Below are 20,269 nucleotides of genomic sequence, written 5' to 3' on the forward strand. Positions count from 1 at the left end.
CAGGATGAAGTTAAGACCGATAGTAATCTTCAAACACAAAATTAAATCTAAAATAAAATTTCCTGCAGGTATTTTGTACATTTTCATGAAAATGGTGCAACACTAGGGATAGACAATGTGTGGAACAGGAAGTTCACGCAAGGAACAGAGTTTGCTGCTCTGGGATACATTTCTTAACTGAGAACACTAAAAGTAGATTAGCACTACATAATACTTTCTTGGCTGTTATCCCGGATGGTTTGACGTCTATATTCAAACCTATCAATGTCTGCTTGAACAAGCCATTCAAAGACTATGTGTGTGAGGAAAGGAATATATGGATATCGAGTGCAGAAAAATCATTCACAAAAGATGAGGCAATGAGTGCTTTATCACTTGATGTGCTGTGTAAATTCATGTTCAAGGCATGGGACAAAGTTAAAGTGGAGACTGTAATAAAATAATTTAAAAAGCAATGATACAGAAAATGATTTATTGTGGGATACTGACGATGAAACTGAAACCACCTCATCAGATACAGACTGGGACCCATATGATGGCAGTTTAAACAGTGAGAGTATGGATGTGCTTTCTGCTATCTTTGCTTCAGACATGATAGTGAGAGTGATTTTGAAAGGTTCTAAATGTGTTGTTGTATTCAATAAAAAATTCAATGAAAATCTGTCGTAGTCGGTTTTTTTTCCATTTTCCAAGGATCGACTTATAACGCAGAATCTGTCTTTCATGGATCTACTTACACCGAATTGGTATGGAACAGTTTTTGAGCTGATTTTAAGGTCTCAAAGTACATCTTGCGTACGTTGACCCCCCCCCCCCCCCCCACCGCCATTTTTGAGAGTTTTCTAGGGTTTCACGACTCGACTTCTATGCCAAAATATATGGCATTTCAATTTGTTTTTGCTCTATTTTGGCTTCATTAAAGATTTTGACTGAGAAGAAAAAAACATTTCAACAATTTTAAACAAATTTTAACTTGTTGAAAATTCATTTTCTTCGCCTTACCATTGCAAGAGTTAATGGAAGGCAAAAGGAAAATACAATGGTCGACCCCAGAAAACCTCACATGACCATAAGTGTGGCAGAGAGGATCAATGTAGTCTCCCTTCCCCACCCACCCCAATCAACGTGATCTACCGGGATCATTATCTGAATAGGGCACTCAAAATCATTGAGAACCCCTTCCATCCTGCACAGAGGATCTTTCAGCTGCTCCCATTGGGAAAGAGACACAGGAGTATCAGAGCCAGGCTGAGAAACAGCTTCTTCCCACAGGCAGCTGAACAACAAAAGGAACTGCTCACATTAAACTAATATTTACCAAACAATATTTATTTGTTTGTCTCTCTGAATACTTGACCTGAAATGTATTATTTGTCTATACGTGTGCTTATTCTGGTTGTGGGTCTGTGTTTTTTTTTTGCACCAAGGACTGGAGAACACTGTTTCGTCAGGTGCAATCAGATGGCAATAATTTGACTTGACTCAAGTCCCACTGGCATTCAAAGCACAACTGCATGGGAATGCATGATTGAAACCCAGGGAAAATAGAAAGCAAAAGCTCAATTATATGAAACTTTCCACATTTCTTTCAACTAGGTCCAAAACAAGACAATCCTGTTTAGAGTCAGGTACAGTAAATTTTCTAATGTTGAAATTGTGAAAATCAAATTGCAAACAGAAAGCTCCTTCATGGTGACAGCTAGATCATTTGTTCAGATTGAAAATAAAAAAATACCCGTTGCTGGAAATCTGAAGAAAAACAATAAAACCTGAAATATTCAGCAAATCAGGCAGCATCTGAGAAAGCTTTGATGAAAAGTATTCATACTGAAATGTTAACTCTTTCTCTTTCCACAATTCTGCCCAAGTGGAACAAGAATTTCCAGAATGACCATTTTATTTAATCTATTTTAATAACGTTGGGTGAGGATGGATGAGAACAGGCCAATCAACGGGACTACTCTCATCTTCCTCAAAACAATTTCCAGAATTTTATATCCACTTACAAGGATAAACAGGGCTTTCGTTTGACAGGTCATATCAAAGGCCATACCTACAAGAAATGGCATTTTCCCTCAGTACTCAATTGCGAGTGCTTTCTCATGTCCCCAATTTGTTACAAACAACTCAATTTTGACCAGCCATGGTGAAAAAAAAAAACACAATTGGAAATAGTGAGAGTCATTGACCAGACCATCTCATACACCACTTCCATGGTCTGAAAAGAGTCCATTCTCCAACAGAACTTTAAAACCTGCAACTTCTTCATACATTTCATCTCAAAACTGTACACATTAAAAATAAAAGTAAAAAAAAAATTAGTATGTTACTTACATTTAAATTAAGCTTATTCACCCACTGTCCAATGACTGAATATGTACGTGTGAGATTGTCCTTGATTTGGTACTGATAAATATCGTAACGTCCAGGAGCATCTCCATTTTCATTAAAGGTTACAGGGATTCTTGCGCTTCCTGCAGACAATGAGAGAATAAACGGTTATTTTTGCAAACTGTTCAAGGAAAAAAAATCACGAAGTAAAAATGCTTCTCCTGCACATTTCTAATGAAATGTTCTTTTTCTCATTTTCTGAAGTCCTTGGAATAATTCAAACATGTTTATTAATCAAAAGGTCAGAGGAACGATCAGTGTGTGGAAATAGCAAGTGGTTGAATCACCTTTCTAACTGAAACGGATTTTCAACAACTGACCAGAAAAGCTGTCTGGTGATTGGGGAGCATTTTTGTGCCAATTGCTTCAGGGTTTTGAATAACAACATTGCATAATTGCAATGGTTCAGTTGCCAACATGTCTGTGTGGAACTGCCAGCCTTTGTTTCTGGAACTTTGATGATGTTTGGAAGTCTCACCCAAGCATGTTTGAACATAAATGCCCAGAATTGCTACACAATCAATCACTGCTGTTAATTTCATTGCATTCCAGAGCAGTCGACCACTTGTCTTCAACAATGCAGCTCAAATCATTGCAATTTCCCAGCAGCTCCTTTGTGAAATCTACCCTTTGAGGAAATTCAGTATGTTACCAAATACTCTTGAATGCAGGGGTACCATGGCCCACAACCATCTAATTTCTGAATGAACGATGAACTGTAGACACGTCCTTGTTTAATCTTTTTTTCTTTTTCTTGGACTATTTTTATTTATTTTGTAATGTGGTTTATACAAACGTTTTCACTGTAATTCTGCTACAAAAACAATGTTTCCTGACATGTTTATGACAATAATTTCTGATTCTCAGCTTTAAGAGCTGGTCCAAGTGCAGCGCATATATTACTTGTGTTAAGCTTACTGCTCTGACATTAAGTTCTGAGCAAATTTTCTTGAGCAAGTTCTCACCGGGGATCCACTCAGATCACGAGCAAGTTTAACTGGTAGGAAAGTGTTGAGGTTTGATTGATAGACAACCAAAAGAAACTCCAATAAAAGCACAACAGAAATCCTAGAGGCATTCAGCCAGTCTTGCAACTTCCATAGGATATCTTTCTTTGGCTTGGCTTCGCGGACGAAGATTTATGGAGGGGTATGTCCACGTCTGCTGCAGACTCGTTGGTGACTGACAAGTCCGATGCAGGACAGGCAGGCACGGATGCAAGGGAAAATTGGTTGGTTGGGGTTGGGTTTTTCCTTCTTTGACTTTTGTCAGTGAGGTGGGCTCTGCAGTCTTCCTCAAGGTATTGGCAAAAAAGTAGACAAGCAACTCAATTAAAGATTGAGAGAAGGGGGGTGGGGGATGGGGAGAGAGAAAAACTCCAGAGCAACAGCCAAAAAGATATAAGAAAAAATTGATAAGAAGAAAAAATTGAATTTGGTTCTCTGGAAAGAAGACAGACCCAGAGTGAGGTGGAGGGGGGGAGGGAGTCTAAACAGAAAAGGGAGGTTTATGTTAATGATATCTGGTTGAAGAAATTCTAGACCCTTGTGTTAGCTGCATGCATTTTTAATATTTCTTTGTTGGCCAGGATATAGCTATCAATGTCAAATCCAACATTTATTACGTATCCTTCCTTAGTCAAAAGAAATGTGGTAGCAAGCAACTTTCCTGAAGGGCTGAAGTCTTCTAATGAATGATATTGCATGGAGAGGTCCAGGATCTCATCTGAGCAATGAAAGAACAAAAAATATTTCCAAATTGTTATTTTCCCACTATCTCCAATGCTGTTCAAAACTTGCTTGGCACAGCATATTTGTGAGCTGTTGAGATTGAAATTGAACACTATGCAATTGGGATATGGAATAAAAATGTGCTCTTCAGAAATTTATGTGGAAAATAAATAAATAAGTTGAATTTGTTTCTTTTTCAACTCACATTTTGATGCATGAGCAAATAACATGACTTCATGTTATGGAAATTCATGAGACAGACCAATTTCTAGGTAGCAATCTCCAGTATCACAGAGCTCTCCTGTACATCTCTGCTATTCCATTTTGCTCTCCATATACCTGATACCATGAAGTACTGCAAATTATTAATTCCTGTTGCTTAAATCCTCAAAGGTGTAAATTTTGATTACTTTTAAGGTTTTCTGCTGAACTTCAGTCTTCAGATCAGTCACCCAGATATTTAGGATAAGCTTACAGTTTGTGTCAGAACAACATTAACATGTTTTCTCTCTCTATATAGATTTGTCTGATCCTTTCGATATTTTGGAGCAATTTTAAATGTAATTATTGTTTCCTGAATCGCATAATTCTACAACTTTAAAAAAAAAACTCTCTCCTCTGCTCTCATTCATATCCCTCCATTAACACTTTCTCCAAACAGGTCTCCTACTATCAGCAAACCTTCACCACCCTCTCTCAGCCCCACCAATACTGTGCGAGGCAATTTTTCATCTCCACCTTGCCACAGACATTCTTTTTTTCTCTCCCTAACCCTGTATCCTTAAAACATGCTCGTTTTCTAGCCTTTCCTAATTTTAATGAAAGAACATCCATCAACCTGAAATGTTCCCCATATTTCATTCTCCGTAGATTCTGCTGAATATTTCCGGCGTTGTCAGTTTTTTCACTGGAATGTTTTAGTTTATTTCTTTCTAAGCTATCCAGAAACAAAATGGATTAGGTTGAGAGCTGAATTCTGAATACAATGACTGACATAGTGCTCCAAGAAAAAAAAGGTGTCAGCTATGTGGTTGCAAAGCTAGTGAATTATGAGAGAGTGATTGACTCTAGATTTGACCACTTCTTTCAAAAATTTGTAAATGGAAACTTAAATTGGTCTAAATATTTTGTCTTCATACACAAGAGAGAAATAATTTCATGTTAGCATAGTGCATGTTTAAAAGCAAAAGTTTTTTTTAAATTTAATTGTGGACACCAAGGAAGGTTGTCAAATGATAAAGCAGAAGATGGGCGAGTTGGAAATTTGGGCAAAGAAATGGAAGCTTCATCTGAACAAGTGCAGGGTTATGCATTTTACGATGTCACGTACCAGGGAAAAATATAAAGTCAATGACAGGACCCTTGATGTAGAGTGGGAGCTTGGGATGCATTTAGAGCTCCATGAAAGTGCCATCATAAATGGATAGAGTGGTAAAGATGAGATATGGCATGTCTGCTTCCATCTGTTGTGGCATTAAATAAAAAAAGGTTGGAAAGTAATGTTGCTCATATATAAAACTTCAGTCAGGTTACATTTGGAGAATTGTGTGCATTTGTGGTTGCCATTCTATAGGAGAGATGGGAACCCGGTGGATAGGGTGCAGAACAGGCTCACCATGAGGATGTCTGAATTGGAATTTATTAGCCACAAGCAAAGGTTGGACAAATTTGGTTTTCTCTGGAGAGTTGGAGATTGAGGGTTGACCTGATAGAATTATGAGAGGTGTAGATAGTCTTTTTCCCAGGATGAAATGTTAAATACTAGAGGGCATAGCTTTAAGGTAAGAGGGGGAAAGTTTCATGGAGATGTGAAATTAATTTAATTTAAAAATTTTTTTTTTTTTTTTTTTTTATAAACAGAAATTTGTGCCTCAAACACGCTGCCAGGGAAGGTGAGAGAAGCAGATACAATTACCATGGTCACGAGGCATTTAGACAGGTACAGGAAGAGGTAGGCAAGAGACAGAAACAAACCATGTGCAGGCTGATGGGACTCATGAGGACTGGCAATATGGCTGGTGTAGACACGGTGGGATGAAGTGCCTATTCCTGCATTGTTCTATGGACAACTTGAGTCTTTTCAACAAATGCAATACATAATGTCAAAACAGGTTAACCACTTCACGAGAAGAAAAGCTTCATCTTATAGATAGCTGCAGTTCAATTACTGGTATAGAGCTGTTTACGAAGCATCTCAACCAGCCACACATGACTAAGTAACCTCATTTAAAGAGCAGGTTGAACAATGCATTTGAGTTTTGTAGCACCGCAATATGTCTAGGATTGACAATTTGCTTTGATACATGTTTTATTCATAGCAGTAAGGTTGCAAGGCAAAACTAAATACATAACAACAAAGAGCTGAACAATTAGGGCTGTCATATCTGTAAACAAAATGGTAGTTTAATCCCCAGTACATATCATTTTGACTTTAAACAAGGATTGTTCATTCAATTATATTTATTCAGTGTCATCAGTTGAAAGGATAATTATTCAGGAAATACTAATCATTATTTTTTTGATTATTCAGCAAAACAAATCTCTATGGTTACCAATGCAAACAGACCTGTGAAGACCAACTGTCTATCCAGCAATTATTACTGGTTACACTTCGGAGACTTCCCTAAATCACTCTTGCATCATGAGACAATTTTCGTCCTAAGTGATTCTTAACTACCAGACACACACATGAATGCTAGTCATATAAAGGCACAAAAAATTATTTATATGTTGATTTACACAGATGTTTATTTTCATTTTTTGCTTTTTTTTTATAAATAAAATTTGCTATTTGTCATTAACTGGTCGAAAAGTTGCAGAAAATATGGCTGGAAGCTCCATTTTGTTATTTTTTTTCCCCCACATAACTCAAAATTTGAGAAAATATTTCATTCTGTACACAATTTGAAAATGCTTTAACTTAGTATCTTGGGTCCAGAATCCTGGATAATTAAGGCAGAACCAGATGCTGGCGTAGTAGCATCACTGGTGGGGAATTGAATCAAATAATTAAAACATCTGTCATACATCTAATGAAATGTCGTGAAATCCAACTTTGCTCATTGATTACTGCAGGAAAGGATATTTGTTGATATGCATTTTGCCTGTTACTACGCGAGTTTCCACCCACATCAACACAAGTCCCAGCTGATAAGTTATTTGGCCACTGTAAATTGTACCGGTTGTGGGGTAGGGACAATTTAGGATGACCGAAATATAATGGCGTTTTGAGGGAGTTGATGAGAATGTAAGAATTTTTTAAAAATGAGATTCATGCAGGATTGTGAATAAAGTGGGTTAAAGGGATTACTTCCATTGCAGAGTCTCTTATTGACTGCATGATCGTATCCCACCCATTTTGGCTGGCTCATAAATTTCAACCAACTCAAAGAAGTGTGGTTGATTCTTCAATACCCTCTGAAGATCTTGAGCAATCCAATCAGTCAGAGTCCAAGCAAGTCAGAGACATCCAATTAGTGAAGGAACTGAAAACATTACTGAGCAAATTTGTTAAGAGGTCCTAAAAATGTCAAATGAGAGGGCATGGCAAGATGGCGTGGAGGGTAGACGTATGGTTCTACCCTTCCCCAGTTAGACTATTAAATACACAATTTTAAAAGTTATAAAAGTGATGAAAAATATTGTTTACAGATTTGGAAGAGTGGAGGATTGAAATGGCTGCAAACGTGAAAAAAAATCAAAAGTTCAGTTGCAAAAGAAATGACCTTTTGAAAAAAAGTATTGGAAGAATTAAGGCCTACTGACCAAGTTGAAACCACGGAGTCGTCCACTGGACCCCCCAAGCTTCAGAGGACTCCTGCCCAGTTAAGTATCACGTCGGCTCCACTTAAGCATCCGCAAGATGGTGCCAGCTCAGCGACGAGCTCGGCCGGTTAAGACTCGCGTGCTCGTGAGTCCGGCGTGCAGGTGGGCCAGCCGAGCAAGGACAGGCCTGCAAGCCCGCAACATTGCCTGGTGGTCTGGGGCTGCACAGTGTAGCATTGGAAGATGCACCTGCACGGTCGGTGACCTTGCTGGACATGCGTGGTGCTTCACAGGTTCGCGAACTACTGGATAAGGTGTGGGCTGTGGGGGAGCTCAAGCGACGGCGGGCTGACGAGGTCGGCACACTGTCGTCGGGTGTCCAGACCCGCAGGCGCACCAGAAGAGGACCTATTGCTCTTGAAGAGGAAGAGAGTTCAACCTTATTAGAATTTGAAGAACTGGGGACTGAGAGTAAAGAAGGTAGGCCTCAAAGGGGGGTGATGGAACCTGGAATGGATTCTGTGTTTACAATTCTGGAAGGGATTGCTCAGCAAATGGAAAATATGTTGATGCAGATGTCTATTCAGATGATTCAAGTATTTCTGGAAATGAGAACTAAAATGAACACTATGTGTGAAGAAATAACCTTTGTGAAGAAAGATATTACTGAAGTTAAAAGTTATGTTAATGGATGTATAAGATCAGTGGACAATGTACAAGATAACTTTAAAAAGATCGAAGAGGCTTTTTTTGAATGCAAGAATCCAGTGGAGCGTAATAGAGAAAAAATGGAAAAAGTGGAGGATTCTTTTGTAGACTGGGGGATTCAGAAGAAGGAATTATTGAAGAAGATTGATTCATTAGAAAATCAAAGTCGAAGAAATAATGTCAAAATAGTAGGTCTTCCGGAAGATATAGAAGGTTCAGACCCGGAGAAGTTTTTTTAAGAAATGGATCCCAGAAGTGTTGGGCAAGGAATTTTTTCCAGATGGTCTGGTGTTAGATCGGGCGCATAGATCATTAAGGAAGAAACCATTCCCAGGTCAACCACCATGAGCAGTTTTGGTTCATTGCTTGAAATATCAGGACAGAGAAATGATACTGTGAATGGCGGTGCAGAAAGCACGAGAGAATCAGGCTCCAATGAGGGTTCAAATAGAGCGTTTTTTTTTAAATGCAGATTTGAGTCAAGAAATTATTAGAAGGCACCGAGAATTTACCTCAGCTAAAGAAGTATCGTGGCGAAAGGGATATAAATTTGCTTTTCATTATTCGGCAGTATTGAAAGTTTTTTGAAAAGGATTATGATGCATTAATTTTTGCTAATTCATTGCCAGATTTATGAGGAAATGGGCAATCATCACCATTGTCACTTAAGAGAAGGGTCAATGGTAATGGAAATGGGAAGAATGGAAAATATGAAAAGAATGGGAAAAAAGTGGAATTGACTCAGTCTTCTCGATATTGAGGATCTGGAACAATCTTTGGGACTGGAATCACTGAGTTGAATGTTTTTGTCTACGTACTTTGTGAAAGTCTGACTTGGGGGGTTGACCTTTAGTCACCTGCCACTAGTGGGCTTTACCACACCCAGATTTTTAGGGGGGGCTACTACTTTTTAGTAGTTTGTTTTGGGATTGTCTTTTTTTTGGGAATTTTTTTTATAGGGGAGATTAGAATGTTACGAGACTTAGAAGGGGAGCATTATTTTATAGTAGTGGGATATATTATTAGATTTAGAAATGTCTAATTTGAATTTTGCAACATTTAATGTCCAGGGTTTGAATAACCCAATTAAGCGTAAATGAGTTTTGGCCTCTATAATAAAAATGAAAGTTGATAATGCTTTTTTGCAAGAAACACACTTGACTAAATAAGAACATTTGAAATTAAAGAGAAAATAGATTGGGCATGTGTTTTCTACTTTTAATTCTAAGGCGCAGGGAGTAGCAATTTTAGTTCATAAGAAATTACCGTTTGAGTTGGAATCGTTTGAAGGAAATGCTGGTAGGGTTTTAATGGTTAATTGTAAAATTTTTGGTGAATCATGGATTTTGTTAAATATTTATGCACCTAATGTAAAGGATGAATGGTTTATGTCAGAAGCTTTTTTTGTTGTTAAATCAGGCCAATAATAATATATTGGTAGGGGGAGGTTTTAATTGTGTTTTGGATCCTTTATTGGAAGATCTCAGAAAAATACAAGGAAATCGAAGGTAGCAACACAAATAAGAGCTTTAACGGAAGATTTGAATTTGGTTGATGTTTGGAGGAGAATGAACCCTACTGAGAATTTTTTTTTCATTCGTCTAGACACGACTCATTTTCTAGAATAGATTTTTTTAAAATTTCAGGGCATTTGTTGGGTAGTGTATTGCAGGCTGAATATAAAAGCCAGGTTATATCAAATCATTCTATGTTATTTTTTTCTTGTGTGAGTTCAGAGGTGGTACAATTGTCTTATAGATGGAGATTTAATGCAATGTTGTTGAAACTGGAATTTATTACTTTTGTTAAGGAGCAGATTAAATTATTTTTGATTGAGAATGCTAATTTAGTACATAGTAATTTTGTACTGCGGGATGCTTTGAAAGCATATTTACAATGGCAAATCATTAGTTATACAATGAAAGTTAAAAAGCAATATGTAGCAGAAAGTTTAATGTTAGAGAAACAAATTACTGAATTGGAAAAGGAATTTCAGAAAGATGTTACAGAAGATTAAAAAAAGCTACTTTAATGAAGGTGAAGTTGCGTTATAATATTACAAACTCATCAGTGTGAGCGCCTACTTAATCGATCTAAGCAACGTTATTACGAATTAGGTGAGAGAGCCCATAAAGTATTAGCATGGCAATTAAAAACAGAACAGGCATCACAAAGTATTAATGCTGTGAAAAAGAATTCAATAGTTACCTATAAACCTCAGGAAATTAATGACCAGTTTTATTCATTTTACCAAAAATTATATACTTCTGAGGGAAAGCAGGACCCTGGTTTTATTGAAACTTATTTATCTAAATTAAATTTACCTCTTTTAGGGGAGGAAGAGGTTAAATAATTGGAAGTTCCATTCACGGATTTTAAGATTAAAGAGGCTATGCAGGAGATGCCAAATGGAAAGTCACCAGATGATGGTCTTTCACCTGAATTTTATAAAGTATTTTATGAAGATTCATCTTCTGTATTTGGAGATGTTTTGCAGCAAGTAACTGAAGAGCAGGCATTATCTGAATCTTGTTCGAGCACTATAATTACTGTGATTCCCAAGAAAGATAGAGATCCATTGAAAGTATCTTCGTATAGGCCTATTTCTTTATTAAATGTTGCTTATAAAATTATAGCTAAAGTGTTAGTGAATAGACTTGCCAAATATTTCCCCCAGTTGATACATATAGATCAAATAGGTTCTATTAAAAATAGAAATGCATCTGACAATATTCTTAGATTGATAACTTTAGTCAATGCATTTAGACAGCTGGATGCAGAAAAAGCCTTTGATAGGGTTGAGTGGAATTTTTTATTTAAGGTGTTAGAGAAGTTTAACTTTGGCCCTTATTTTATTGGCTTGCTTAAGGCTTTATATACAAACCAATTGCCAGGATGGTGACAAATGGCCAAATTTCATCATCATTTAAATTAATGCGATCGACCCGACAATCGACCATTATCACCAGCCTTATTTGCATTAGCTATTGAACAGTTAGCTCAGACGATACAACAGAATGATAAGATTAAAGGAATGAAAATTGCGGAAGATGAATATAAGATTAATTTATTCGCAGATAATGTGTTGGTATATTTGACAGAACCAGAACAGTCTGAGACATTTACAAGATTGATAAAGTTTGGGGAATTGTCTGGATATAAAGTAAACTGGGATAAGAGTGAAATATTGCCAGTTGGGGATGGAGATTATTCAGAGTATAAAATTATTATAAAAATAAAATGGTCCGATAGGATTAAATACTTAGGAGTTTTTTTTCAGGATTTGAATAGAGCAGTACGGGAGTTTTTATGGAAAGGGAAGTTAGCTCGTGTAGCTCTATTTAAACTTGATGGAAATATGCCTTAGGTGGATTGCAGTTACCTTATTTTCAAAATTGTTATGATGCAGCTCAGTTGAAATTTATTAGTAGATTGTTGGATATGGACCAACGCCCGAGCTGGGCAAAGGTGGAAATTAAGCAGAATTTGTTTTCACCAGGTTTAAATTCAATAAACCACCATCTAAGTCTTTTCAACATACCCCCATTTGGTTCATTTGATGTTTGAAATCATTTTCAATAGCCCAATGGTTCATTGCATGACACAAAGTCATTTGGGGGTCAGGTTCCTTTGCAGAAAAGCAAATATCACACATTTTTAATCTCACAACTGTTGGCAGTGTCAGGCAATGCATTTATTGATTACGTTTATTGGATTCCACTGAGAATTGTTTAAATCTCTGACATTAGAAGCTATAATTATCTAAAATCTGTGTGAACAAATGGGAATTGCTCACATCTTTATGATATTGGAAAGCTTATTATAAAGTTGAAATTTGATGTACCCTCTGAACCTTTGTGATTTAAAAAAAAAATTGAACTAAGTTTAAATGGGCCATTGATTCTGGTGATTATTGATCATTTGATTAGAAGTGCGCAGGTTTGAAAGAGCCAAAAATTCAATTCACTAGCAAACAACCATCCTCTAACACTGCCATGGTGAAGCAGATCCCCAAATGTCATTTGCCACAATGAAAGAATCAATCTCCAATTTACTCAGAGTTGAGAACTAAGGACAATGACCCCAAACATGCATCATTAATGGAGAGCAGATTAAAGACCAATTCCATGAAATAACAAACTCAGCAAGGTATTGGCCATTTCACTTAAAATCATATCTCCTGAATATGGTCCCACAGTTATAGACAGATCAACTCAAGAGAAACCAACTGTACTACAATTGGGCATTCACAGAATCCCTAAGTTTTAAAAAAAATTGTAGCAAAATACAAATTTTGGGTTGACCTTCAAATGCGAAGCTCCTCCAGATGTACTTTTCACTGTAGTTAATGTATGGGAATCACAAAGAGGAATTCTTGGCAGGTCACTATTTCTCTTAAACTCGAGATACAAAAAAAATTGTGGTGTATTTATTGCAAAATTGGATAGAATAAGGCACTCTAGTACTAGATACAAATACTAGAGCGCCTCAGATGCCCCCCAAAGTTCCTCAACATGGTTATCCAACTGCACGAAAACCAACAAGGTCGGGTCAGATACAGCAATGAGCTCTCTGAACCCTTCTCCATTAACAATGGCGTGAAGCAAGGCTGCGTTCTCGCACCAACCCTCTTTTCAATCTTCTTCAACATGATGCTGAACCAAGCCATGAAAGACCTCAACAATGAAGACGCTGTTTACATCCGGTACCGCACGCACGGATGGCAGTCTCTTCAATCTGAGGCGCCTGCAAGCTCACACCAAGACACAAGAGAAACTTGTCCGTGAACTACTCTTTGCAGACGATGCCGCTTTAGTTGCCCATTCAGAGCAAGCTCTTCACGCTTGATGTCCTGTTTTGCGGAAACTGCCAAAATATTTGGCCTGGAAGTCAGCCTGAAGAAAACTGAGGTCCTCCATCAGCCAGCTCCCCACCATGACTACCAGCCCCCCCACATCTCCATCGGGCACACAAAACTCAAAACGGTCAACCAGTTTACCTATCTCGGCTGCACCATTTCATCAGATGCAAGGATCGACAACGAGCTAGACAACAGACTCGCCAAGGCAAATAACGCCTTTGGAAGACTACACAAGAGTCTGGAAAAACAACCAACTGAAAAAACTCACAAAGATTAGCGTATACAGAGCCGTTGTCATATCCACATTCCTGTTCAGCTCTGAATCATGGGTCCTCTACCGGCATCACCTACGGCTCCTAGAACGCTTCCACCAGCGTTGTCTCCGCTCCATCCTCAACATTCATTGAAACGACTTCATCCCTAACATCGAAGTACTCGAGATGGCAGAGGCCGACAGCATCGAGTCCACGCTGCTGAAGATCCAGCTGCGCTGGGCAGGTCACGTCTCCAGAATGGAAGTCCATCGCCTTCCCATGATCGTGTTATATGGCGAGCTCTCCACTGGCCACCGTGACAGAGGTGCACCAAAGAAGAGATACAAGGACTGCCTAAAGAAATCTCTTGGTGCCTGCCACATTGACCACTGCCAGTGGGCTAATATCGTCTCAAACCGTGCATCTTGGCACCTCACATTTCGGCGGGCAGCAACCTCCTTTGAAGAAGACCGCAGAGCCCACCTCACTGACAAAAGTCAAAGGAGGAAATACCCAACACCCAACCCCAACCAACCAATTTTCCCTTGCAACCTTGTCTGCCTGTCCCGCATCAGCAATTGGCAGCTGACGTGGACATTACCCCTCCATAAATCTTCATCCGCGAAGCCAAGCCAAAGAGAAGACAAAGATAGAAGGGATAGAATAAGCAAGAAACACAGACTAGGAATTGAACTTGACATTTTCTATTGGGATTATTTTAATGAATCTGATCCATACTTGTGTTTTGAGCAATTACAGTTCATTCCTCTTCTTGGTTGCTCTCTTAACACAACACAACTATGATACTTAATGTGTCAGGTCACTTGTCTGGGTGCTACTGGTACCATGTAACCCAGTATTACCTGCCACATTGTTGGACGGTCAGCAACTAAACAAAGCTTGCCTGGTGTAAAGGGAGGATTGACACCCTGCAGGATGAAAAACAAGACCTGTCAAAGGGTGGACAAACCCTCATAGGGTCAACGACCATCGAGCAAACACGTGCCGTGAACCGCGGAAAGGCCACTCGCAGCAACAGAACTTCCCCCAGCCATCTTGGATCTGGGATGTTGAGAGGGTGGGTTTGAACCTGGCAACCCCCTACTCAACTAAAATCCATTCACGCACATGCTGCTTCTTTGAGGAGTGGAGTATAAACCCCAGAAACTGACTGAAAGGAACCATCATCTTCCTACAGGATGGATAGCCAGATGAAGAATGCTACTTAATGTATCAAAAATGAATACACTTAATGATTATTAATTATGTGAAGGATGTAATAAATGGGTAAATACAATTATACAGCGCATTACAATTTTTTTTTTACAATAACTATAGACTTGTCAAAATCTGAGAGTTTTTCCATAGTTTCCATTATCACTGTATTAATTCCAGTAGTTAAAATAAGGTAGGTTTATCATGCTTTCTTTTCATTCTTCTCAGTGCTTAAGGTGCCAAGAACCAAAGTCCATTTTGTATTCAAAGCTGCATGGGGCTGTGTTTCAGGTCAACAGTTATTTTAATCAAGACCTCATCTTTAGTCCAAAACAGAATAGTTCTTTGTGCAATTCACCATTGTGCAAAATAATCAAACTAATGTGCAGCTTCTGGTAGGTAGATGGGAGAGTAGTGTAAGGATCTGAGGTGGTTGACGAGCCAATGTGGGTAGGAGGCAACGGATGGGCCAATTGATGAATACGTTGAGGTTCTTTGTGATCCTAAAATATGGCCTCAAGTTTGTCAAACTACCTTGATTGCACCTTTGAGTAGTCATGGAACAAAGCTTCTCAATACTCAGTGGGAATGTTGCATTTCATGATGGAGGCTCCGAGCACATTTTATATCTGGTGCCATAATGGAGCTCAGAGAAAGGGTCCTGGTGTCAGGTAAGTGACCACTGTGGCCTGTGCAGTGGATCTGACTGTGTGTAGCTGAGAATGGACACCGACATTTGGTTGCTTACCCTTCCAATTAAATCAAAGATCTTGAGGAGTGTGAGCATTGGTAGCATTTTTAGTGCTTTGCCATACCCATGCTGGTTTCAGAAATCCTCAGGAAATCAGGAATCATTGCTCCTCCTCAGGTAATGAGTTTTGTCCCAGATTTGAAGTCCAGAAAGTACCCTTCTACTCAACTTCAAATGACCGTAGGCAGTGGAACATTGAAGGTGGAGATGAACGTCTATCACCGAGAAGCAGCATCTGAGATACCAGAAATGGTATACCTTTTCCAAGGTCTCACTGTGAACCTTGATTTTAGAAAGGTTATGCAGCGATGGCAGGACTTCTGTCTTGCAAGGGTTGAGTGTTTGGTTCAACCTCTCATACTTCAGTGAAGCCTTGACAATGGCTTTGAAATTGGCCTCAACACATGGAAATAGATCTGCATTCTTCAGCAATAGTGCTTGCATCCATTGGCAAAGTTAAAATTAAGGAATCACTATATAGTTAAATTAGTTATGGCTAATTAAGGAATTTTGAGAGTTTACTAAGAGGTCTTTAAAATAAAAGAAATATTTCTGTGCCATTCTTTTCGCATCTACACCGTGGAAATAATCTTCATGGATTTATCAATTATTTGCTGTGCCAGAACTTCAATAAGAGGGGGAAAAAAAAACCATTCTTTGGCTTGGCTTCGCGGACGAAGATTTATGGAGGGGGTAAATGTCCACGTCAGCTGCAGGCTCGTTTGTGGCTGACAAGTCCGATGCGGGACAGGCAGACACGGTTGCAGCGGTTGCAGGGGAAAATTGGTTGGTTGGGGTTGGGTGTTGGGTGTTTCCTCCTTTGCCTTTTGTCAGTGAGGTGGGCTCTGCAGTCTTCTTCAAAGGAGATTGCTGCCCGCCAAACTGTGAGGCGCCAAGATGCACGGTTTGAGGCGATATCAGCCCACTGGCGGTGGTCAATGTGGCAGGCACCAAGAGATTTCTTTAGGCAGTCCTTGTACCTTTTCTTTGGTGCAGCTCTGTCACGGTGGCCAGTGGAGAGCTCGCCATATAACACGATCTTGGGAAGGCGATGGTCCTCCATTCTGGAGACGTGACCCACCCAGCGCAGCTGGATCTTCAGCAGCGTGGACTCGATGCTGTCACAGCAAAAATATCCCATTGTTTCTTATGGCTGTGTTTTAAATACAAAATTAGCATTTGTATGGTCACAAAGCTACCCTTTGTGCTCCTACACATTAGTACCTTGAATAAGAAAAAATGTAGTTCCCCAAATCCTTATCAAACCATTACAGAAATGAGAAACACTTGAAGTGTTGCAGTCATTTACAGTCCTTATCATATGCAAAATATACACAGTTCCACAAAAGTAGAACAATCATTACACTCACATCACTGGAGCTCAGAATATTTCACATACACTCCAGTTAATCCTCAAGTCAATGTTCTCAGTGATATGGTAGTTTTAATTGAATAAATTGCAGGAGGCTTAATCTTGCTTTGAACTGAGAGCAAGATAGTTTTCACTTGTCTTCTGAGAAGACTACTTGCACTTTTATTCATTTTTTTTGCTAAAGGACAGGGTTGTTGAATCCCCATTATGGAATAATAAATAATTAGATGAGTTTTTTTTTTACAAATCATCCATCTAGCTGTAGATGCCCAGAACACTGGGGGCAGAGAATGTGGATGTATTGGACTGGTACTTGTGTGAAAACCTGTTAGAAAGCTCATCCACCTGTCAATAATTTACTTACCAGGAAGGAAAATTCGTCAACAAAGTTGCACACTGGCAAAGTTAGTCGGGCTGCTACCTCACAGTGCCATAGACCCGTTTTAATGTCGGGTGCTATCTGTGTGGAGTTTGCATGCTCTCCTATAGGCTTTGTCCAGGTGGTTTAGTTTCATTTCACGTCTGAAAGACACAGACTTGTATCAGGCTCTGGCTGCTCATGGGAACCAGGTATCAGAATTAGGACTCGAGGAAGTGCCGAGTGCAAGAAGGGCTTCTGAATATCCTCAGACACTGAGGTTTCCTGATCCTATCAGAGGTTTGGATTGGAGTTCAGCTTGCCAATTGACTAAACAGGAATTGAGGTTGCTGGACCATTGGAGGCAAATCCATGGAGACTGTCTATGAAGGGACCAATTTCTGTACACCTCTTTCTCTTAATAGTGGAGGTGCCTGCCTTAACCCTAAATCAAATGCTCCTGGTGATTATTTGCCTTACACAAATATAAAGAATACTGAACCTTGTGGTTGGTAGGTTAATTGTCTGCTGTAAGTTGCCCCTGATTTGCCAGTGAGTGGTAGAATCTGGAAGGACTTGAAGCAAATATGGATAGCATGAAAAATTAGATTAATGGAATTTGGCATGGATAGGTGCCTAGTGGTCAGTATGAACATGATAGGATGAAGGGTCTGCTTCTCCACTGTCTCTTACTGTGTCTCTATGACTTGAATTTTTCAGTACTTTGTTCACTGGTTGCCCAGACCTCCCCAAACACAGATTCTGGAAGGTCTCCTGGGAGTATGCAGATTGAGGTCAGGGAACATATTCTTTGAGGCATGTGAAGTCATTGGGCGTTGTCGATAACTAGAGAAGTTTGCTTTAGTCAGCAAGTCTTCAATTAGCCTATTTTTTTTTAAAACAGTAGGAAACCTATGTTTTCATAGGCTTTATTCAGAAGGAAATTAAAAGCTCATACCATGGAAACTGTTTCTGTGCATTCATGTATTTTATGTGAATACAACCAGTTTTGCAGCTAACAGTTGTGAATTGCCTTCCATCTGCTTTCCAGATAAACAGAGGAACACATGTACTGATGTATATAATTACAAAGTGGACCTCAACAAATCCTGTGTCAAACATTGCAGATGACGCTATAATTGGTGGTTATAGTGAAGAAGGTTATCTCAGCTTACAACTGAATCTAGATCACAGTTCGTACCACTCGATTAGAAGGCTGCTGTTCATTGACTTCAGATTGTATTGTTCTCACTGAGATTCAAAACCCCTCTCTGAAACGGGATTCTGGACTTCTTAACAGAAAGACCACAGTTTGTCTGGGTCAATAGCAGAGCACCGTGATGCTGAGCACTGATGCATCTCAGGGCTATGTGCTCAACACACTCCTGTTTACACTACTAACACATGATTATGTCACCAGATCCTCCTCCAAGAATGTCATCATTTTGGAAGATGGCACAACAGTAGATGCCTCATCAGCAACAACGATGCCCAACACTACCTAGAAGAGGTAGAAAATCTTGTGATATGGTGCGAGATTAACAAGTTGAATCTCAACAGGTGGTCTGTTTAGCAAAAGTTGGATCATCTTCAGGTGTTGAAGACCTTTCTACAAGGACATTTTTGTGAAGGCTCAATTTCATGTGTCAAAATGGTTTCTATAGAATTAACTACAATCCCTCAGTTAACTTCAAAAATGGTATTAAAGTCAACAATTGTCAAGGATCAGTATTTATATTCTGTATTTGCGATGTTGTTCAAGCCAATTTTGATGTTTCATTGGTTGATACATTAAGTTGCATGACAAGCAAGCATTTGAGACAAAGCAACAGCCATGGTCGCTAATAATAGTTATGTTTGATTCCATGATGTAAAGAAAGAGACAATTGTGGATTTCAGGAGGATCGGGAAAGACCACCCTCCCACTGCACGTCAACAACTCTGAGGTGGAGAGTGTGGAGAGCATCAAGTTTCTTGGAGTTCACTTAACTAGGAACCCATCATGGACATTCAATATCTCCTCAGTTGCCAGGAAGGCACATCAATGACTGCACTTCCTGAGAAGACTGAAGCAGGAAAAGCTACCACCACGAGAGCTCTATCGAGAGGGTCCTGGCCGGCTGCATCACAATTTGGTACAGCTGCTGCAGATAAATTGATCAGAGATTAATCCACAGAAACCACATGAATGGCAAAGAGGACCACTCCTGTCTCCCTTCTCCCCATCGACATGATGCTACTGTGTTTGTTGGAAGAGAGTGCAAAAAATTCATTAACGACCCCTTCCACCCAGCACACATCTTTCAGCTGCCCCCATTGGGAAAGAGATACAGGAGTATCAGAGCCAGCACCACCAGATGGAGGAACAGCTTCTTCCCATGGGCAATGAGAATGATGAACGACCAGAGGAACTGCTAACATTAACCATTCGAGACTCTCATATTCACAAAGCAATATTTATGTGTATATACAAATTCTTGTCCTGCATATGTATTGTTTGTCTGTAAGTGTTTTATGTCTGGTTGTGTATCTGCAAGTTTTGCACTGAGGACTGGAGACCACCATTTCATCAGGTTGTTCTTGGGCAATCAGAGGACAATAAACTCAACTTGACAACGGTGTCAGTAACCCAAGTTCGAATCCAGTGCTATAAGGAGTTTGTAGGTTTTCCCTCTGCTCCAGTTTCCTCCCACCCTCTAAAACCTATGGGGTTCATATTTTAATTGGGTGTCATTGGCCAGCATGGTTTCATGGGCTAAAACTGCCTTCTAACATGTTGTATAATTAAAAGTAAATAGTGGGAAAGTGGGCCACTGAATGACAGGTAAAATTTACAAGTAAACAGGGCAGAACTCGCATAGTAA

At 39.3% G+C, this 20,269-nt stretch overlaps 1 protein-coding gene across 3 annotated transcripts in view; it reads right to left on the reverse strand.

Moving 5' to 3' along the window:
• The window catches only part of LOC138765048 (metabotropic glutamate receptor 4-like), a 972,526-nt gene that overhangs the window by 257,066 nt on the left and 695,191 nt on the right, over nucleotides 1–20,269 (reverse strand). For all 3 annotated transcript variants that reach the window (XM_069941699.1, XM_069941700.1, XM_069941701.1), the window contains exon 8: nucleotides 2,335–2,474. In XM_069941699.1, the coding sequence (XP_069797800.1) occupies nucleotides 2,335–2,474 (140 nt within the window). The remainder of the gene's footprint in view (nucleotides 1–2,334; nucleotides 2,475–20,269) is intronic.

This window comes from Narcine bancroftii, chromosome 5 (assembly GCF_036971445.1).
Source record: "Narcine bancroftii isolate sNarBan1 chromosome 5, sNarBan1.hap1, whole genome shotgun sequence".
Classification (NCBI taxonomy): Eukaryota; Metazoa; Chordata; class Chondrichthyes; order Torpediniformes; family Narcinidae; genus Narcine; species Narcine bancroftii.